Source organism: Silurus aristotelis, assembly GCF_946808225.1.
Source record: "Silurus aristotelis genome assembly, chromosome: 4".
NCBI lineage: Eukaryota > Metazoa > Chordata > Actinopteri > Siluriformes > Siluridae > Silurus > Silurus aristotelis.
In genome coordinates, this window is record NC_139577.1 from 32449003 (window position 1) to 32468048 (window position 19046).

The following is a 19046-nucleotide window of genomic DNA, read 5'->3' on the forward strand; positions in this document are numbered from 1 at the left end:
AAATGATTTGCTATCTTGTTTATTTTTGCTTTATTAACAAAATAAAATTGTGTCATTTCCAAGACTTTTTCATTCCACTGGAGAAAGATTATAATTTTATCTAAAATAATTCACTATGCAATTTTTCACCAATGATGGAACTCTACTGAATTCATGTTCGATGCTGAGGATGAGTCTTTTGAGTCTGGTTTCTCTCAAGGTTTCTTCTACCATCTCAGCGAGTTTCTTTCTTGCCGCAGTCAGCACTGGATCGCTCATTAGAGATAAAATTAATCATAAGGAACAAACTTATAGTACATTTATACAACTTTATGACCACGTTAACTCTGTACAGCTGCTTTGAGACAATGTGCGTTGTTAAAAGTGCTCTAATGGAACCAAATTAAAACATAAACAGTGAACTTGGTTGTATATTTATTATTAATTTTTATTTAGTTCGTGTATTTATTTCTTTATTTTCCAATTTTATTTTAAAACTCCATATAGGAGGCATATTTTCTAGCACACTTTACACTCTAAATAGGAACATCACGATTTGATAAAATCATATAATAAAGAAGGATTTCCACTGTCGATTATAGCAGGAATAAAAGTAAATAATAAATATAATAAAAGCAATTACAGATTTTTTTTTTTTTTTAAGATTCATAATAAACTTGGCTTCAATCGTGCTCAATACACAACAATCACACAACAGTGAAGAAAAAAAAACTGATCTATACTACATGGACAAAAATGTTGGGACACCTGACTTTCCTAGCCATATGTGGTTTTTCTCCAAAATGGTACCACAAACTTGGAGGCACACGATTGTAGATTGTAAGTCTTTGGATGCTGTAGCATTGAATTGTCTCTTCACTTGAGCTAGGAGACCAAAACCTGTTCCAGCATGAAGATGCCCCTGCACAAATCCAGCTCCATGAAGATCTGCTTAACATGGGTTGGAGTGGAAGATCTCCTTCAATAGAGCTCCGCCATCAAGCTTATTGAGCTTTTGGAATGAACTGGAACTGCACCTCAGGCTTCCCCATTTGAAATCTCCACAGGCGCCCTCCAAAATCTAGAGTGGAAGTGGAATGGAGACTAAATATGGAATAGGATGTTCAAAAAGCACATAATTTTACAGTCAGGTGTTCCTAAACCTTTGTCCATATAGTGTATTTAGCTGTAAATCACAAATAACACAACAAACGTTGTTCTGCTTCACTTTGTGTAAATACACCGCAATTTCACAAACCGTAAGCAGTGGGTTTCTTTCGACCGTGTAAAATATTCCACCTGATGTGTCTTAACTCATTCTTTGTGTTTGCAACAGCCAACGTCTCAGGAATCCCGGGCACATCTGTGCTGATCTCGGATTGTTCTGGAGACCAGTCTGGACAAGCTGCTGAATGAGAGCCCTGAGCCGGGAGAGCAGCTGATTAAGTGCTGGTTCAGGCTGACAGAGGCTCGTACACGTGGAAGTGAATCCCTTTAGAGCAGGTGATCTTCATCACGGCTCCATTGAGGCTCTCGTCTGTTATAAGGCGCATCATTCCCTCTGCGATCAGAGATGGCCTAGAACACACACACACACACACACACACACACACACACACACACACACACACACACACACACACAGGATAAGTTCATTACAGTGATCATCAAATTACAGTACGTTTATGGCATTTGTCAGACCTCTTTATCCAGAGCGACTTATTTAATACAGTCAAGCAGCTGAGGATCAAGAGCCTTGACCAAGGGTCTTGCAGCTTGGCAGTGTTGGGATTTGAACTCGTGACCTTTAAATCAGATTTCCAACTTCTTAAGCACTGAGCTTCCACTTCCATATGGACGTGTATGCGGTATTGGAGAATATAAAATTTCGAATGTTTAATTTGGGATGTTTCTCCATCACGGAATCACATGTAAACAATAAAACCCATGAATGTGCCAACAAAGAGGAAATAATTTGTAATAAATTATATATATATATATATATATATATATATATATATATATATATATATATATATATATATATATATATATATAAACGTAAAATATTTTAACCATGAACTTGCATTAAAATGTCAATAAAAAAAGAGAGACAAAAAAATTCTTCCTGAGATGATTTGAGAAATTGGACAAATAAAAACGTGCATTATGCCAAAGGAATATAACAATTAATCAATCAACCAATCAATCAATAAAAAAAAACCCAACCAAATAAATGAATAAATAAATGGAACTCCCACATTCATGAAAAAAAAAAAATTTTTTTAAATGTTTTAAATGAATAAATTTGGTTAAAAGAAATGCACAATATGTAATCATTACAAATAAATAAATAAATAAATAAATAAAGAAAGAAAGAAAGAAAGAAAGAAAGAAAGAAAGAAAGAAAGAAAGAAAGAAAGAAAGAAAGAAAGAAAGAAAAAAAAGACTTTCAGTTATACAGGACTTCTACTAGCCCTCCATCTGTTCCACAAGACCTGCTGTTTTAGAGATGCTCGGACCAATCAGAAATGGTCTTTTAGACACCAGTTAGTCACTCAGGACTTGTCCATTGTTCCTGTTGCCAACACATTAACTTCAACTACTGACTTAAAAAAAAAATCCCAGGAATATCACACTTTTCTATAGATCTACTTGACCTCATGTCAAAGTGAAATCTGTACATATTATAAATTTGCTGGTGAGCCTCGATAAAAGAGAATGAGTCTGTAATTTAACGGTTTTAGGACCCAGCCTTGAGGAACTCCTTTATAATCACAAGCTCAAAGAAATCACTTCAGACCAGAGTGATCCAAAACCAGATCCGATCACCAGGCTGCCATCTGACCAACATTATTAGTCATCAGTCTATAGAACAGGTTTCTGCCCTGTAGGTCACTTCATCCCCACTTGAGGCACTCTCTACCCTATTTGAATGAAATACTTGTACTTATATTCCGGGTTAATAATTTTCCTTCACGCTCTTGTTCCGTGTTTTGCTGTTTCTTGTACAGCACGTAGGCAGTCGAACGGCACTTTAGCACAAGCAGCTGAAAATTGTTTTCTTAAAAGTGTTTCTTAAGGACATTAAACCCTGAAAGATTTGCAGTGAGATCTCGCTGATGATGGATAAACATTACAATGAGCGCACAATTAAGAAGGCGTTTAGTTTCCTGGCGAGTGACTGCTTTATTATCGCCGTATCCCAATGAGTCACTAAGCATTGTTAAAAACAAGTTCCTTTGACAGAAACAAGAGCAGTCGCATTAAGATAATGGCAAATGTTCTGCTCGAGCGTGAACATGACGTACTGCTGGAGGAATGCATGTACCATACTTTGTGTATAAAAGACAGCAGAACTACTGAACTGTACATCCCAGGTAATTGATTTCCACTTCAAGATCTTGTGATCTTTATAGACATCTCTGTAAGTTTAACTTCGGACACTGCAGGCAACCTTCAACATTTCTTCACACAATCTGGCAATATGACATGGTCATGCCCATTTTTTTCCATTACAATTCTAGTCAAATTCGTAAATTTTTAGCTACACTGGGTTCTCAGGTCCTTCTTCAGTTCTTCGTCATCCCAAGATTGGTCTTCTGCAACTCACTCCTGGAAGTTCTACCTATGATGATGAGATGTTTGACCTCTCAAATTGATCGGGAATGAAGCACGTCTATAAAACCAAACCTTTCAGCACTTTTCTCACTATGCTCCACTGATCCTTCCATCCTCTACCACTGCTCCTCTGTTCCTTTCTTCCTTTACCACTGCTCCACTGATCCTTTCATCCCCTACTACTGCTCCACTGTTCCTTCCATCCACTACCAGTGCTCCACTGATCCTTCCTTCCTTTACCACTGCTGCACTGATCCTTCCATTCTCTACCACTGCTCCACTGATCCTTCCATTCTCTACCACTGCTCCACTGATCCTTCCATCCTCTACCACTGCTCCACTGATCCTTCCATCCTCTACCACTGCTCCACTAATCCCTCCATCCTCCACTGATCTCTCCATTTTCCACCACTGCATTACTCATTCCTCCATCTCCACCACTCTTCCACTAATCCCTCTTTCTTCTAGCACTGATCCTCCCATTTTCCACCACTGCTCCACTAATCCCTCCAATTTCCACCACTGCTCCACTGATCCCTCCATCTTCTACCAATCCTCCACTGGTCCCTTCATCCTCTAGCACCACCCTACTGATCCCTCCAACCCCTATCACACCTCCACTGATCCCTCCTTCCTCCACCACTGTTTCAATGATCCCTTCATTCTCCACCAGTGCATCACTTATCCCTCCATCTCCACCACTCTTCCACTGATCTCTCTAGTAATTTATAAATTGAAATGTGGACAGTTTTGCATCATTAAATGAAACACATTCTGCAAAATATTCAAATACTCACTTTAAAACCCCGAACTTGTCCATCTTCTGCTTTAAATCGTCTTTGTATTTAATGAATTTGCCCATGGTTTCTTCACGCTCAACGCTAAGGAGGAGCTGCGTGTCCACGAAGGCTGGACACAGGACATTAATCCTCACTCCGTAGTTGCAATGCTCCGACGCATCCTGCCCACAACGACAAAAAAGTTCAGTCTGAGTGCACACACAGCACAAACAGTGAGTCAACATTCTGGATCTGTGATCGGTGTGTGTGTGTGTGTGTGTGTGTGTGTGTGTGTGTGTGTGTGTGTAATAAATCACAGTGGCTTGGAACATTTCCCAACTTGAAGGACTCATTTTTCAACTTGGTGACTTGTCCAACATTTCTCACTAGCCTTCAACATATTACTCTTATCATGCAATTTGTTGGCCAATAGTTACAGATATGGTGGAGAGTTACAGATATGGTGGAGAGTTACAGATGTGGTGAAAAGTTACAGATATGGTGGAGAGTTACAGATATGATGGAGAGTTAAAGATATTGTGGAGAGTTACAGATGTGGTCGAGAGTTACAGATATGGTGGGGAGTTACAGATATGATGGAGAGTTAAAGATATTGTGGAGAGTTACAGATGTGGTCGAGAGTTACAGATATGGTGGGGAGTTACAGATATGGTGGGGAGTTACAGATATGGTGGAGAGTTAAAGATATGGTGGGGAGTTACAGATATGGTGGAGAGTTACAGATATGGTGGGGAGTTACAGATATGGTGGGGAGTTACAGATATGGTGGAGAGTTAAAGATATGGTGGGGAGTTACAGATATAGTGGAGAGTTTCAGATATTGTGGAGAGTTTTAGATATGGTGGAGAGTTTCAGATATGGTGGGGAGTTACAGATATGGTGAAAAGTTATAGATATGGTGGAAAGTTACAGATATGGTGGAGAGTTACAGATATGGTGAAAAGTTACAGATATGGTGAAAAGTTATAGATATGGTGGAGAGTTACAGATATGGTGAAAAGTTATAGATATGGTGGAGAGTTACAGATATTGTGGAGAGTTTCAGATATTGTGGAGAGTTTCAGATATGGTGGGGAGGTATAGATATGGTGGGGAGGTACAGATGTGGTGGAGAGTTACAGATATGGTGGGGAGTTACAGATGTGGTAAAAAGATATAGATATGGTGGAGAGTTACAGATATTGTGGAGAGTTTCAGATATGGTGTCAAGTTACAGATATGGTGGGAAGTCATAGATATAGTGGAGAGTTACAGATATGGTAAAAAGTTACAGATATGGTAAAAAGTTACAGATATGGTGAAAAGTTACAGATATGGTGGAGAGTTTGAGATAATGTAATGATATCCAGATTAGTGTCAAGTTACAGATATAGTGGAGAGTTACAGATATGGTGGGAAGTCATAGATATGGTGGGGAGTTACAGATAATGTAATGATATCCAGATATGGTGTCAAGTTACAGATAAAATGGAAAGTTACATATATGGTGGAGAGTAAAGTAACAGTAATGCATAAAAAACAATTGCATAAAGACATAAAAAACACAGCACTTGGTTAGCAACATCCTGGTGAGTGATTACATTTGGTGGCTGGGAAAACGATTGTGAACAGCAGCATACACCTACGTCTTGGCCAGTGGACTTCTCTTCAGGCCCGGCTCAGAAAATGAGGAACGGCTGCATCAAACAAGTGGCCACTTGCAGGACTAGAGCGGGGGAGGGGGACACGAAAAGTGGAATTTCTACGACTCGGCCTAATGAATCAAGTAAACAATGAACGTGGGAGTGAACTGTATCAAATCTGGTGGTGTCTGGGCTTTTAAACAACATAAAATAATGAAAAATTGCAATGCAACACTATATAATATTTTAATTAGCCAGCAAAGTAGCAATAATAAAGCTAGCAATCATAAAACTAGCAATCAGAAATACTTTGCTATATATTTTAGGCTTGAAATTATTGCACCAAATAAGCTGTGTCTTATTTGGCATCAGATCGCTATCATTTCTGCATTTTCTCCTGAAGTCCACATCATTCCTTACTCCCCCAAGGACCTAATTTAGCACGTTTGCCCAAATATGGTAACGGAGCGAACCCTAAAATGGTTCCCTCAGACGAACCCTGGATTCCCTCAGTAAGGAAATAGCTCAAATCAACAAGGGCGTGATAAAAGATTTCGCTGAAATACGACCCTATAGTTCATCATCTAGCTGATTTATGTTAATATTTGGTGTGTAGATTCTATTCCAGGCTCTGTATGAGGGTCAGGATGCTGAGCAAGCGAAAGTTCTAGATTCACTCACCGCCAGCGCTCTGGAGAAGCCGATCACGCCGTGTTTGGTGGCCGTGTAGACCGGCTGATAAGGGGAATGAAGGAATGCTGTAGGAAACAAACAACACTTGGTCAAAACATGGTCATTTAATCCTTCCAGCCTTAAACACGGGTAAACAATTTACACACAACACAGAAAAAAAACACAGCAGGAGAAGATTCTGTGACATGTGACGGTTGTTCTGATGTCGAAAAAGTATCCATTATATTAGAAGTAATGTGATGGAGTGGAGTAAAAAATTGTTGGCAAACGATTTTTCCTCGAATAAGAATTTAAAAAGAAAATATAAACCCTGCCCCTTATCTGAATCCGTACTCACTGACACTGGAGACTCCTTCCGTAAACTCTACACACGTTAGCATGTTAAGATTATGTAAAGACTAGCAATAATTTCCTGTGTAAGTCGTTACTATAGAAACTAAAGGTCGACTGATAAGGAATACTTAGATTGGATCATATTTGCTGATAACCGATTATACATAACACTCGATGTGAAATAGTGCTGAACTTTATAAAAAAAACAACAACAACCACAAAAAACAGTACCGAATCATGAAAATGTGCTAAAGGTAATAAATATGAAAATATTTATTAATAAATAGAATGATATAATGAATAAATTATAAATAACATATAATATAGCGCTCTCTGTGCAGCGCACAGTCTTACGTGTAAAAACAAACAAACAAATTTGCCTCTAGGGTCCGCTATTGTAATGACAGCGGACCGAAAGACGGAAAAACTATTGGTACGGATTTTTGCCGATAGCTGATAGTTCCAGCAATTAACGTCCGGTGCCGATTAATATCCAAAACCGATGAATCGGTTGACCTCAAATAGAATCGACGACACCTATTGAACCAATTTGTCGCATCGCATCGCTTCCTACGCATCGATCGATATATTGAATGTTCTTGCAGTAATTCAGTCTTTCAGGATCAATGCAAAAGCACCACCGACAGCATCACTGTGTCACCATTCCCAAAGTCGTCATGGAAAAAGAAAAAAAAAATGGAGCAGATTTTTTCTTTTTATCCGTCAGTTTTAAAGCAGCGCATTAAAAATTCCCTCCAGCAGCCGAGCGCTCAAACAAAAAGCTGTGCTCCAGGACCAAAAATTGGCCAAGGATCATTTCCTGCACTAAATAAATCTTCAGGCTCAGCACCACTTTTTCTTTATAGACAAACACGAAACCTCTTCATGCTCTTTTTCTTTCTACGCACTAATACATTTCAGATGTTTGTCGGCTCTGTTTAGTTTTTTGACTCTGCTATCACGCCGCATTTGTGTTCTTAATCTGTCGCCTCGAACCTCGAGGCTCTGACATGATAAACAACTTTACGACCGGCACCAAGCCTTCAATTACCGAGACGAGGACATGCAAAGGCAGCGTTTACAATTAAAGAGCTTCCTGTGGGTTCTAGATGAGTGAATGCAAACACGCTGTTGACAAGACTAATCCGTGCCGGGACAATGGGAGCCTCTGTTTTCATGTGTTTTCCCCGCGAAAGGTCATATGACTACAAACTCTGCATCAGGATGTGATAAAGAGGTAAGTATGGAATGAGGTAATGCTACAGAGACGTGTTGCAGAGATGACAGCTGTTGCTGTAAGTGCAGAAATATCACACCGGAAAGGATATATGTGCTTCCAAAGTAAATACTGCAGCTTCCAGCTGATCAGAATCAAATTTTTTAGACAGACCATGGTGTGTGTATAAATACATACATATACAGTCTCAAAAAGCACTTTAAAACTGTCAGAAGTACAAAAACACCTAATCTTGCAGACGCATGAAGAACTGGACAGTGGATGACTTCGAGAAAGTTCTGTGAAGGCCATTTTTGGCTCTAACAGAGGAGAGAGAAGATATGATCAGACTCCCTCACCCCCACAGTCAAACATGGAGGTGGAAGCGAAATGGTTCGGGGTTGTTTTGGACCAGGGAAGTTTAAAGACTTATTTCGGAAAGTAAAAAGAACCATTCCAAACTTTAACACAATGAGATTCCGTCTGGACTGCGGCTCATTGGAACCGCCTTCACCGTACAAGACGATGAGCCGAAGTGTACGTCCGAGTTATTTAAGCGTTATTTAGAGAGTCGTCTGGAGTGATATCTATATTAAAATGACCTCCCAGTCACTGCACCTAAATCCTATTGAACTTCTCTTTACTTATTTATTTTATTTATTTAATTATTTAATAGCGGTGGTGCTCATTGACCAACGGTACAATACTGTAAATAAGCTAGTGTTAGCATCAATGGCTAATTTTTATCTGTTTAGCCATGCCAGAGTTTGAAAAGGCAAAAACACTGTAAGTTATCACACATAAACATACAATAACATTACAAATGACAAATGACTTTTAACCCTTTCGTTAATGTATTGGATAAACTGGATCACAAAGTCAGAAAGAAAACTCCAACTATTGAGGAACCCCTTTGTCAAGTTTTACAAGAGGCATGGCAAAGTATTTCAGCTGAATGTTTGGAGAAATGATCTGTCCACCTCCGGAGCAAGGCCCTTAACCCCTCCACTGTAAATGTATTGCTATTATTGGACAGTGGAAGGGTTTAGGAACAGCATGGACTCAGCCATGTGGAAGACCGAGGGGAACACCACGTACAGTCACAGTACAGAGATAACCGAATGCTGAGGTGCTGGAATGAAAAGTCGCCTACATTCTGCTAATTTTATAGCTGAAGAGTTCCAAAGATCCTCTGGCAATTAATAATTCATATCAGCACAAGAACTGTGTTGCAGAAAAACTGTATGCAGGAGGCGGAAGGACAGCAGGTATTATATATATATATATATACACAGGTAGTTCATATTTTATGATGGTTCAACTTCAGATTTTTTTATCTTAAAATACTGATAGTGATACAGCAAATGTAGAAGCATTCATGTGGTACGAAACATTGGGATGCCGCCAGAATGTACGCATCTCCCACCTTTACCCTCATCAGTGGTTGAGCATACTTTCTAGCTAATCAGAATATCCCATATGTATACATATATGTGTATACATATTGGATATTCTGATTAGCTAGAAAGTATGCATTTGAACACACACACACACACACACACACACACACACACACACACACACACACACACACACACACACACACACACACACACACACACACAAACCCTAATCAGTACTTTTGGCCCGGACTTGTTCTTCTATCTGCTCGATCTTCATGTACTTGTTTGTTTAGGTTTTCCAGGAAGTCTTATTCATCCTAGAACAGTATTCAGTAGACCAGGTGACGCTTTAATTGCACGCAATTATTGTGACATTTATTGGGCGGATACTTGTACAACTGCAACTTTCACATGTTTTGGTTTGTAAACGATCTACCCATTTTCCCACTTTATCTAAGATTATAATATGCGATTATGGCAATACAAAATGTGGGGAGGTTCAAGAATGTTAAATACTTTATTTTTCAGTATATCAGAATAAAGCCGTTACAAAAATATATATATATGTACAAAGCAAATTTGAAGGACCGTCCGAATCACTAACAACTACAACTCCGCCCTCAAACGTTAAGCCACGCCTCCTTCATTAAACTGATGGTAAAGACGTGTTTCGGCTTCGAGATTGAGCCAATTCAAAGAACTGAGACGATTTAATGTGTGTGATGATCTTGGGATAAGATTTGTGATAATTAACTGTCTTTAAGCAAACCTTTTGGTTAAATAAATGACTCTTCAGCAGGAATGTAAGTCAGGAATGTGGTGGATCCTGAAGAACATGCTAAGAAAAATATGCTACTTTTCAAACATGTAATTTCCAAAATAGCGTTTTTTGATGTTTTGTTATAAGTTTAAAAGTTATTGCAGTCCATCAATCGAAAAAAAAAAAAAAAAAGACTGCAATGAATATCAATGGATTTGAGGCTGTTTATAAGGAAATGGTTCCAGTCATAAAATAATAAAATAAATAGATTAAAAAAAACACAAACACAAACAACCAACCAAAGAAATAAATATCTAGGGGCAATCTATCGACCTGCATGTGTTTAAGAGTTGGATGGAAACTGGAACAGATGTTGCTGTTTCTAAATTATATCATTTTATATAATGTATATATATATATATATAAATAGGGGTTTAATGGTACATGCATTCATCCTGAATTTTTTCAGTACAGGGCTTTCTGTTTTGTGCTTTTATATGTGTACAAAATGCAACCTTTTTACGGTTGCAATAAAGTTATAGTACAATCTGGGTTCCTTCAGGAACATAAAAAGTGGCGGACCACAAGTTATTCTCCGCCTCGCACTTTGAATGCATTGTCACTGTTTTTTTATATATATATATATATTTTTTAATTATTATTAAACTTGAAAACATACACAAAACTGCCAGTGGTATAACAAAAGAAAGTAGAGTTAGCGCAATGTCACTGTGGCTACTCACTCCGTCCCGGAAACACGATTTGTAGCGCGTTTTTCACGTGCACAAAACCGTGACCCCTTCCTGGTCATCGCTAATGCTAGCGATATAAATTCTCTCGCATTTTATATCCAGCTTCAAGAATTTATTATCAAAGGAGAAAATCCTGACAATTCCACATATTGAGGGAGTGAATGAATGAAGGATGGAAGGAATGAAGACATTTGTTAAAGTACGCGGAAGTAAGTAACAGTTATGTGGATCATAACTTTAGAAAAGTCAATATTAAATGTAGAACACACACACACACACACACACACACACACACACACACACACACACACACACACACACACACACACACACTTACTGTATATACACATCTGTATTACCAAAAAGGTGTCGAACCTTAAGGGGGACGTGATTAAGTACAAATACTTTGTTATTGTAGTTAAATTGATTTTTCTGGTATCAGTATTTTACTTCACTATTTATTTTTCGGACTTTTTACTCTCACTCATTACATTTTTACACAAATATCTATACTTTCTACTTCTTACATTTTCAAACCAGACTCGTTACTTTAGTTTTAATCTATTTAGTGGCGATCAATATTTCAGCCCATCAACATATTTCTTGTTATGGCGTGGCTTTTTCAATCCACTGGTGCATCATTTCCTGTCTCTCTCACACCACAGACGTAGACGAGTTTATGAAGCTCACAATGAGCAGGACAGAAGGCAGTAAGAAGTCTGGGGTTAACATGAATAAGACAGAGGGAGTCAGTGATGAGAACACGACTGAGAACAGAGACGTTTCTGATCATCATCTTTTCTCTGCATGTGTTCTATATGGTGGTTGTTCAGCCTGAATACATTCATTGGGTCACAAAATTCTTTTGTATGAATTTATTAATATGACTTGAGGTCCTGTTACCAGCGTGACACTGAAACAGTAGTAGTAGTAATGAGTACTTTTATTTAATCAGTTTAATTTGTGCCATTTTAATTGATTTTTATTTTATTATTATTGTTATATTTGGAATTTTTTATCAAAAAATTTTTTTTTTTATTATTTAACAAAACAAATTTTATTAAACATTGTTTTAAAAATGTAAACTGTTAATGTTCACAAATGTTAATATTAATAAACTCTTTAATTAAAAATCTATGTACCGAACTGTGAATTTTGTGTAGGTTACACCTCTAAAATATACAGAGTAATATATATATATCATCCATCTCCATACACTCCTGTCCTCTACAACAACTACCTGCATGTATTCCCTCACCACATCCATAAACCTCCTCCTTGTCCTTCCTCATTTCCTCCTTTCCTTTATCACAAATCACTTCTGCCACTTTTCTCCACTCTTCTCACATTATTTTAGACTTCTTCTTCTTCTTTAGAAATATTGCTAAGCTAAGAAACATGTTGTCTATATCTGATGCTTGTCCACACGTTCATGACCTCCTAATGCATTACTAGGTGGATGTCCTGCATCATTAATAAACAAGCTACAGTTTGTCCAGAATGCAGCAGCCAGAGTTCTCACAAGGTCTAGAAAATATGACCATATAACCCCAATCTTCTCATCCCTACACTGGCTACCTGTTAAGTTTCGAATCTAAATGGTTTGGCTCCCATGTATCTATTCAGCCTTTTAATACGCTACAATCCGTCACACTCCCTGAGATCTCAAAACTCTGGACTTCTAGTAGTTTCTAGAATAGCAAAGTCCACTAAAGTTCGTAGAACATTCTCACATTTAGCTTCTAAACTCTGGAACAGTCTTCCTGACAGTGTTCGGGGCTCAGACACACTCACCCAGTTTAAGTGCAGATTAAAGACGTATCTTTTTAGCAAAGTCTACACATAACATACGTCTCACATCATAACCTTGTGCTCCAGAACATCTGATCACATGCACATCATCAACTTGTGCTGTTAATATCATGAACAGCAGCTACGCTAATTCCTCTCCACTGCTTCTCTTTCCCTCCCCATCCCGAGGCATCCTGAGGGTGCTCCAGCCCCAGTCACGTCCCTCCTCATGAAGATTATGGACCTTTAAAGAAGTAGATGCCGAACTCGCGAACATCCAGAACCATCTAGAAACGTACCAGTGCCAATTAGACCCAACATCATGTGGAGTTCGGACACTGGACCTCTTTGAGTGTTTAAAGTTTCTGGCATGGAGAAGCTAGTGTTGGATCTATGATGATCTCAGATGTTGATCTATTTTATGAGCTGCTCAGTAGCTCCTGGTTCCACAACGTCAACTGACTGTATAAGACTATAAAAAGAACATTACTTATAATCACACACTCCAGTGCTCATGTTAGTTCTCACTCTCCAGTGTTCTGTATTGTTTAAAGACTATAATCAAACTCTTGATGTCACCCAAATGAGGATGAAGTTCCATTTTTGAGTCTGGTTCCTCTCAAGGTTTTTTCCTCATAACAGCTAGGGGAGTTTTTCTTTGCCACAATTGACCCCAGGCTGCTCATCAGGGATAAATACACACCATTCACCTTAACTCTTAAATTCTTTAAAGCTGCTTTGAGACAATGTCCATTGTGAACTGACTTTCTCATACAAAACTGCTCTCTTCACCCTGATGTACGCTTTCTCTAAATCCACAAACACACAATGCAACTCCTTCTGACCTTCCAAACTTCTCCATCAACATCCTCAAAGCAAATAATACGTCTGTGGTGCTCTTCCTCGGCATGAAACCATACTGTTGCTCACAGATGGTCACCTCTTCTCTCAGCTTGGCTTCCACTACTCTTCCCCATAACTTCATGGTGTGACTGTTCAACTTAATTCCCCTGTAGTTACTGCAGGTCTGCACATCTCCCTTATGCTTAAAGATCGGTACCAGCACACTCCTTCTCCATTCCTCAGGCATCCTCTCACCTTCCAAAATCCTGTTCAACAATCTGGTTAAAAACTCCACTGCCATCTCTCCTAAACATCTCCACGCTTCCACTGCTATGTCATCTGGTCCTACCGACTTTCCACTCTTCATCCTCTTAATCGCTGCTCTCACTTCCTCCTTACTAATCCTATCCACTTCCCGCTTCACCATCTCCACACCATCCAACCTTCTCTCTCTCTCATTTTCCTCGTTCATCAGCTGCTCAAAATCCTCCCTCCACCTTCTCAACACACTCTCCTCACTAGTCAACACATTTTTATCTCCATCCTTTACTGCTCTAACTTGCAGCACATCCTTCCCAGCTTGGTTCCTCTGCCTGGCCAATCGCTACAAATCCTTCTCGCCTTCCTTAGTGTCCAACCTCTCCTACAGCTCCTCATATGCCTTTTCCTTGGCTTTCGCCACATCCCTCTTCAACCTGCTGCTGCATCTCCTTTAACTACTGCCTACTTTTTTTTTTTTTCTGCTGATCCCAATTTATATTATTTAACCTGTAGCTCAGTGGTTAATTCATTGGACTCTGGATTGGAAGGTCAAATCCCAGCACCACCAAGCTGCTGCTGTTGGGCCCTGGAGCAAGGCCTTTAACTGCTCAGATGTAAATTGCTTTGGATACGGGTGTCTGCCAAAAGCAGTAAACATAATGTTCTATTTTTATATCTGTAACATATTTCTCAATGCTAAATGCAAGACAGTAAATCAGATTTATTCAATGATTTTGAACTGTACAGTAGTCTGACCTGAATAAATTCCTCATTAGACAAGTAGTCATAACATAACCTTGGTGCATGGAGCAGTGTGTGTGTGTGTGTGTGTGTGTGTGTGTGTGTGTGTGTGTGTGTGTGTGTGTGGGTGGGTGTGCGCATGTGGAGTGTTTGTAAAAACTGAAACGGATCCAGGTACTTTGCCTATCACCGACTCTCATCACGGGACGCTCTTTAGCCCATGAGCAGTATTGCTCTCAGCCATCTGAAGACCATACGCTCGTGTTTGAACGTGCCTCAAGCGTGTTTAGAGGGAATGTCATGTTTTGTTTAACCGAGTCTAGTTCCTCTGCTCGAGCAAAAAAAAAAAAAAAGAACAGGCTAATGTTAACACTGACAGAATGCATGGTTTGGATGCTTAGCTACAGTATTCCCAGCAGTAAAGTATTCCCAGCACTTTTCTCATTCCAAAATGGATAAAAATTATTATTTTCCCCCAAATTCTACAAACAAAACCCATAATGACAATGTGAAAGAAGTTTGTTTAAAATCTTTGAAAATTATATATAAAAAAAAAAAAACAACAACAACAACAACAAAAAATCACGTACATAAATATTCACAGCTTTTGTTCAATACTTTGTTAAAATTCCTTTGGCACCATTTACAGCCTCAAGTCTTTTTGAGTTTGATGCTACAAGTTTGACATCTATTTTTGCCAGTTTGTCCCATTCTTCTTTGCAGAACCTCTCAAGCTCCTCCATCAGGTTGGATGGGGAGTGTCAGTGCACAGCCATTTTTAGATTTCTCCAAGATGTTCAATCAGGTTCAAGTCTGGGCTCTGGCTGGGCCTCTCAAAGACATTGAAAAACTCATTAAAAAACCTAATCTGGATCCAAACACGCTATCGAATTACAGACCAATTTCAAATCTCCCATTTATGTCTAAGATTTTAGAAAAGATTGTCGCTGCCCAGTTATGTAACCACTTGCAGGAGAACAATATCTTTGAAGAGTTTCAGTCAGGTTTTAGGCCCCATCATAGCACAGAAACTGCTCTAGTTAAAATCACTAACGACCTGTTTTTAGCTTCAGACCAAGGCTACATCTCCCTATTAGTTTTACTAGATCTTAGTGCTGCGTTCGACACTATAGATCATGATCTTCTCCTCGATCGCTTACAGAATTACATCGGTATTCAGGGACAGGCATTAAGCTGGTTTAAATCCTACCTGTCCAATCGTTACCATTTCGTAGATTTAAATGGAGAGCTATCCAGGATAATGCTAGTAAATTATGGCGTGCCACAAGGGTCAGTTCTGGGACCCCTGCTTTTTACAATATACATGCTTCCATTAGGAAATATTATTAGAAGGCATGGAATTAGCTTCCATTGTTATGCTGATGATACCCAGCTATATATTTCATCCAAACCAGGCGATACAGCTCAATTAGCTCGCATAACTGAGTGTGTTGAAGAAATAAGAGATTGGATGACCCATAACTTTCTGCTATTAAATCCTGATAAAACGGAGATTTTGCTCATCGGCCCAAAAAATAGTACACAGAAGCTCCAGCATCTCAGCCTGCATTTAGACGGTTGTTCTGTAACTACTAGTTCAACGGTAAAAGACCTGGGAGTTATTTTAGACAGCAACTTATCTTTTAAAAATCACATCAATCAAGTTACAAAAACAGCCTTCTTTCACCTTAGAAATATTTCTAAGCTAAGAAATATGTTATCTATATCTGATGCAGAGAAGCTCGTCCATGCGTTTATGACCTCTAGAATAGACTACTGTAATGCATTACTAGGTGGATGTCCTGCATCATTAATAAACAAGCTTCAGTTAGTTCAGAATGCCGCAGCAAGAGTTCTTACTAGGTCAAGAAAATACGATCATATAACCCCAATCTTATCGTCCCTACATTGGCTTCCTATTAAGTTTCGAATAGACTACAAACTACTGCTACTCACTTATAAAGCACTAAATGGTTTGGCTCCCATGTATCTATCCAGTCTCTTAACACGCTACAATCCGTCACGCTCCCTGAGATCTCAAAACTCTGGGCTTCTAGTAGTTCCTAGAATAGCAAAGTCCACTAAAGGCGGTAGAGCATTTTCACATTTAGCTCCTAAACTCTGGAATAGTCTTCCTGACAGTGTTCGGGGTTCAGATACACTCTCCCAGTTTAAGTGCAGATTAAAAACATATCTTTTTAGCAAAGCCTACACATAACACACATCACACACATCACATCACAACCTTGTGCTCCAGAACATCTGATCACATGCACATTATCAACTTGTGCTGTTAATATCATGAACAGCAGCTACGCTAATTCCTCTCCACTGCTTCTCTTTCTCTCCCCATCCCGAGGCTTCCTGAGGTTTGGCCAGCTCCAGTCACGTCCCACCTCGTGAAGATTATGGACCTATGGATGATCATGGAGAAGTAGATGCCGAGTGTTTAAAGGCCCTGGCATGGAGAAGCTGATGCTGGATCTATGATGATCACAAATTGTTCTGTATTGTTGAAAGATTTATGACCAAACTTTTGATGTCACCCATATGAGGATGGGTTCCCCTTTGAGTCTGGTTCCTCTCAAGGTTTCTTCCTCATATCATCTAAGGGAGTTTTTCCTTGCCACTGTCGCCACGGCTGCTCATCAGGGACAAACGCACACCATTCACCTTCACTGTTGTTTTCTGTAAAGCTGCTTTGAGACAATGTCTGTTGTGAAAAGCGCTATACAAATAAACTTGACTTGACTTGACTTGACATTCACAGAGTCTTCCTTTCTTTGTCTTTGTCCCACCGGCCCAGTCTGAGGTCCAGAACCCTCTAGAGCCGGTTTTCATCAAGGTCTATGTATAGTGCTACATTTATCTTTCCCTCGATCCTGACCAGTCTTCCAGTTTCTGTCACTGAAAAACATCCCCACACCATGATCATGCCACCACCATGCTTCACTGTGGAGATGGTATTGGCTTGGTTTCCTCCAGACATGGCTCTTGGCATTCAGGCCAAAGAGTTAAATCTTTATTTCTCATGGTCTGAGTGTTCAGGTGCCTTTTACTGAGTCCAGAGGGGATGTCAAGTGCCTTTTACAGAGAAGTGGCTCCCGTCTGGGCCCTCTACCATACAGGCCTAATTGGTGGAGTGCTGCAGAGATGATTGTTCTTCTGGTCCTGGTGGTTCCAAACTTCTTCCATTTACGGATGATGGAGGCCACTGTGCTCATTGGGACCTTCAATGCAGCACACATTTTTCTGTCACCTTCCCCAGATCTGTGCCTCGATACAATCCTGTCTCGGAGGTCAACAGACAATTCCTTGGACTTCAGGGCTTGGTTTGTGCTCTGACATACACTGTTAACTGTGGGAACTCATATAGATCAGGTGTGTGTCTTTTCAAATCATGTTCAATCAACTGAATTTACCACAGGTGGACTCCAATCAAGTTGTAGAAACATCTCAAGGAAGATCAGTGGAAACAGGATGCACCTGAGCTCAATGTTGAGTGTCATGGCAACGGCTGTGAATATTTATGTACATGTGATAGTTTTGTTTTTTTCTATTTCATACATTTGCAAATATTTCAAACAAACTTCTTTCACGTTGTCATTATGGGTTATTGTTTGTAGAATTTAGAGGAAAATAAAAAATTTTATCCAGTTTGGAATAAAACTGTAACATAACAAAATGTGGAAAAAGTGAAGCTGTGAAAACTCCAGATGCACTGTATGTTAATGATCTATATCCATATACTCTATAGACAAAAGTATTAAGAAACCTGACGAATGTAAATCTTTCACAAACTGTTACCACAAACTTAAAGGCACAAAAATGTTAAGGATGTTTTTGATACCATTAAGTTGTCTCTTCTCTTGAACTAGGAGACCTAAACCTGCTCCATGAAGATCTGTTTTACATGGTTCTGCAAGAGTGCTCCAACTCTCTTGAACACCTTTGGGATGAATATCGACACTGACCGCACCCCAGGCCTCCTCACCTCACCTACATCAATTCCAGACTTTACTAACACACTTGAGCACAAATCTCGACACAATCTATTGGAACATCTTTCCGGAAAAGTCGAGGTTATTATAGGAGCAAATGGGGACTAAAGGTGGAATGGGATGTGTTTATATGAGCGTCTGAATCAAACACATCACAAACAGAAACACATCCCAAAGTGTCCCTCGATCGCAAACTTTTGCTATTGTTGAAAAGCATGACACACATTTCA

General features: G+C 39.3%; 1 protein-coding gene and 1 long non-coding RNA gene across 2 annotated transcripts in view; both read right to left on the bottom strand.

Annotated features, from left to right (window-relative positions):
* Positions 1 to 411: 411 nt before the first annotated feature.
* hpgd (15-hydroxyprostaglandin dehydrogenase) overlaps positions 412 to 19046 on the bottom strand; it is a 31153-nt gene continuing 12518 nt past the window's right edge. The window contains exons 5-7 of the mRNA XM_083538864.1: positions 6704 to 6780; positions 4398 to 4561; positions 412 to 1557 (exon numbers count right to left, since the gene is read on the bottom strand). Of these exons, the coding sequence (XP_083394990.1) occupies positions 1434 to 1557; positions 4398 to 4561; positions 6704 to 6780 (365 nt within the window). The 3' untranslated portion in view covers positions 412 to 1433. The remainder of the gene's footprint in view (positions 1558 to 4397; positions 4562 to 6703; positions 6781 to 19046) is intronic.
* LOC310724629 lies at positions 2597 to 4391 on the bottom strand. The gene is made up of 2 exons (XR_014533109.1): positions 2960 to 4391; positions 2597 to 2922 (listed from the first exon to the last, which is right to left on the bottom strand). It is a non-coding gene; the product is annotated as an uncharacterized lncRNA (long non-coding RNA).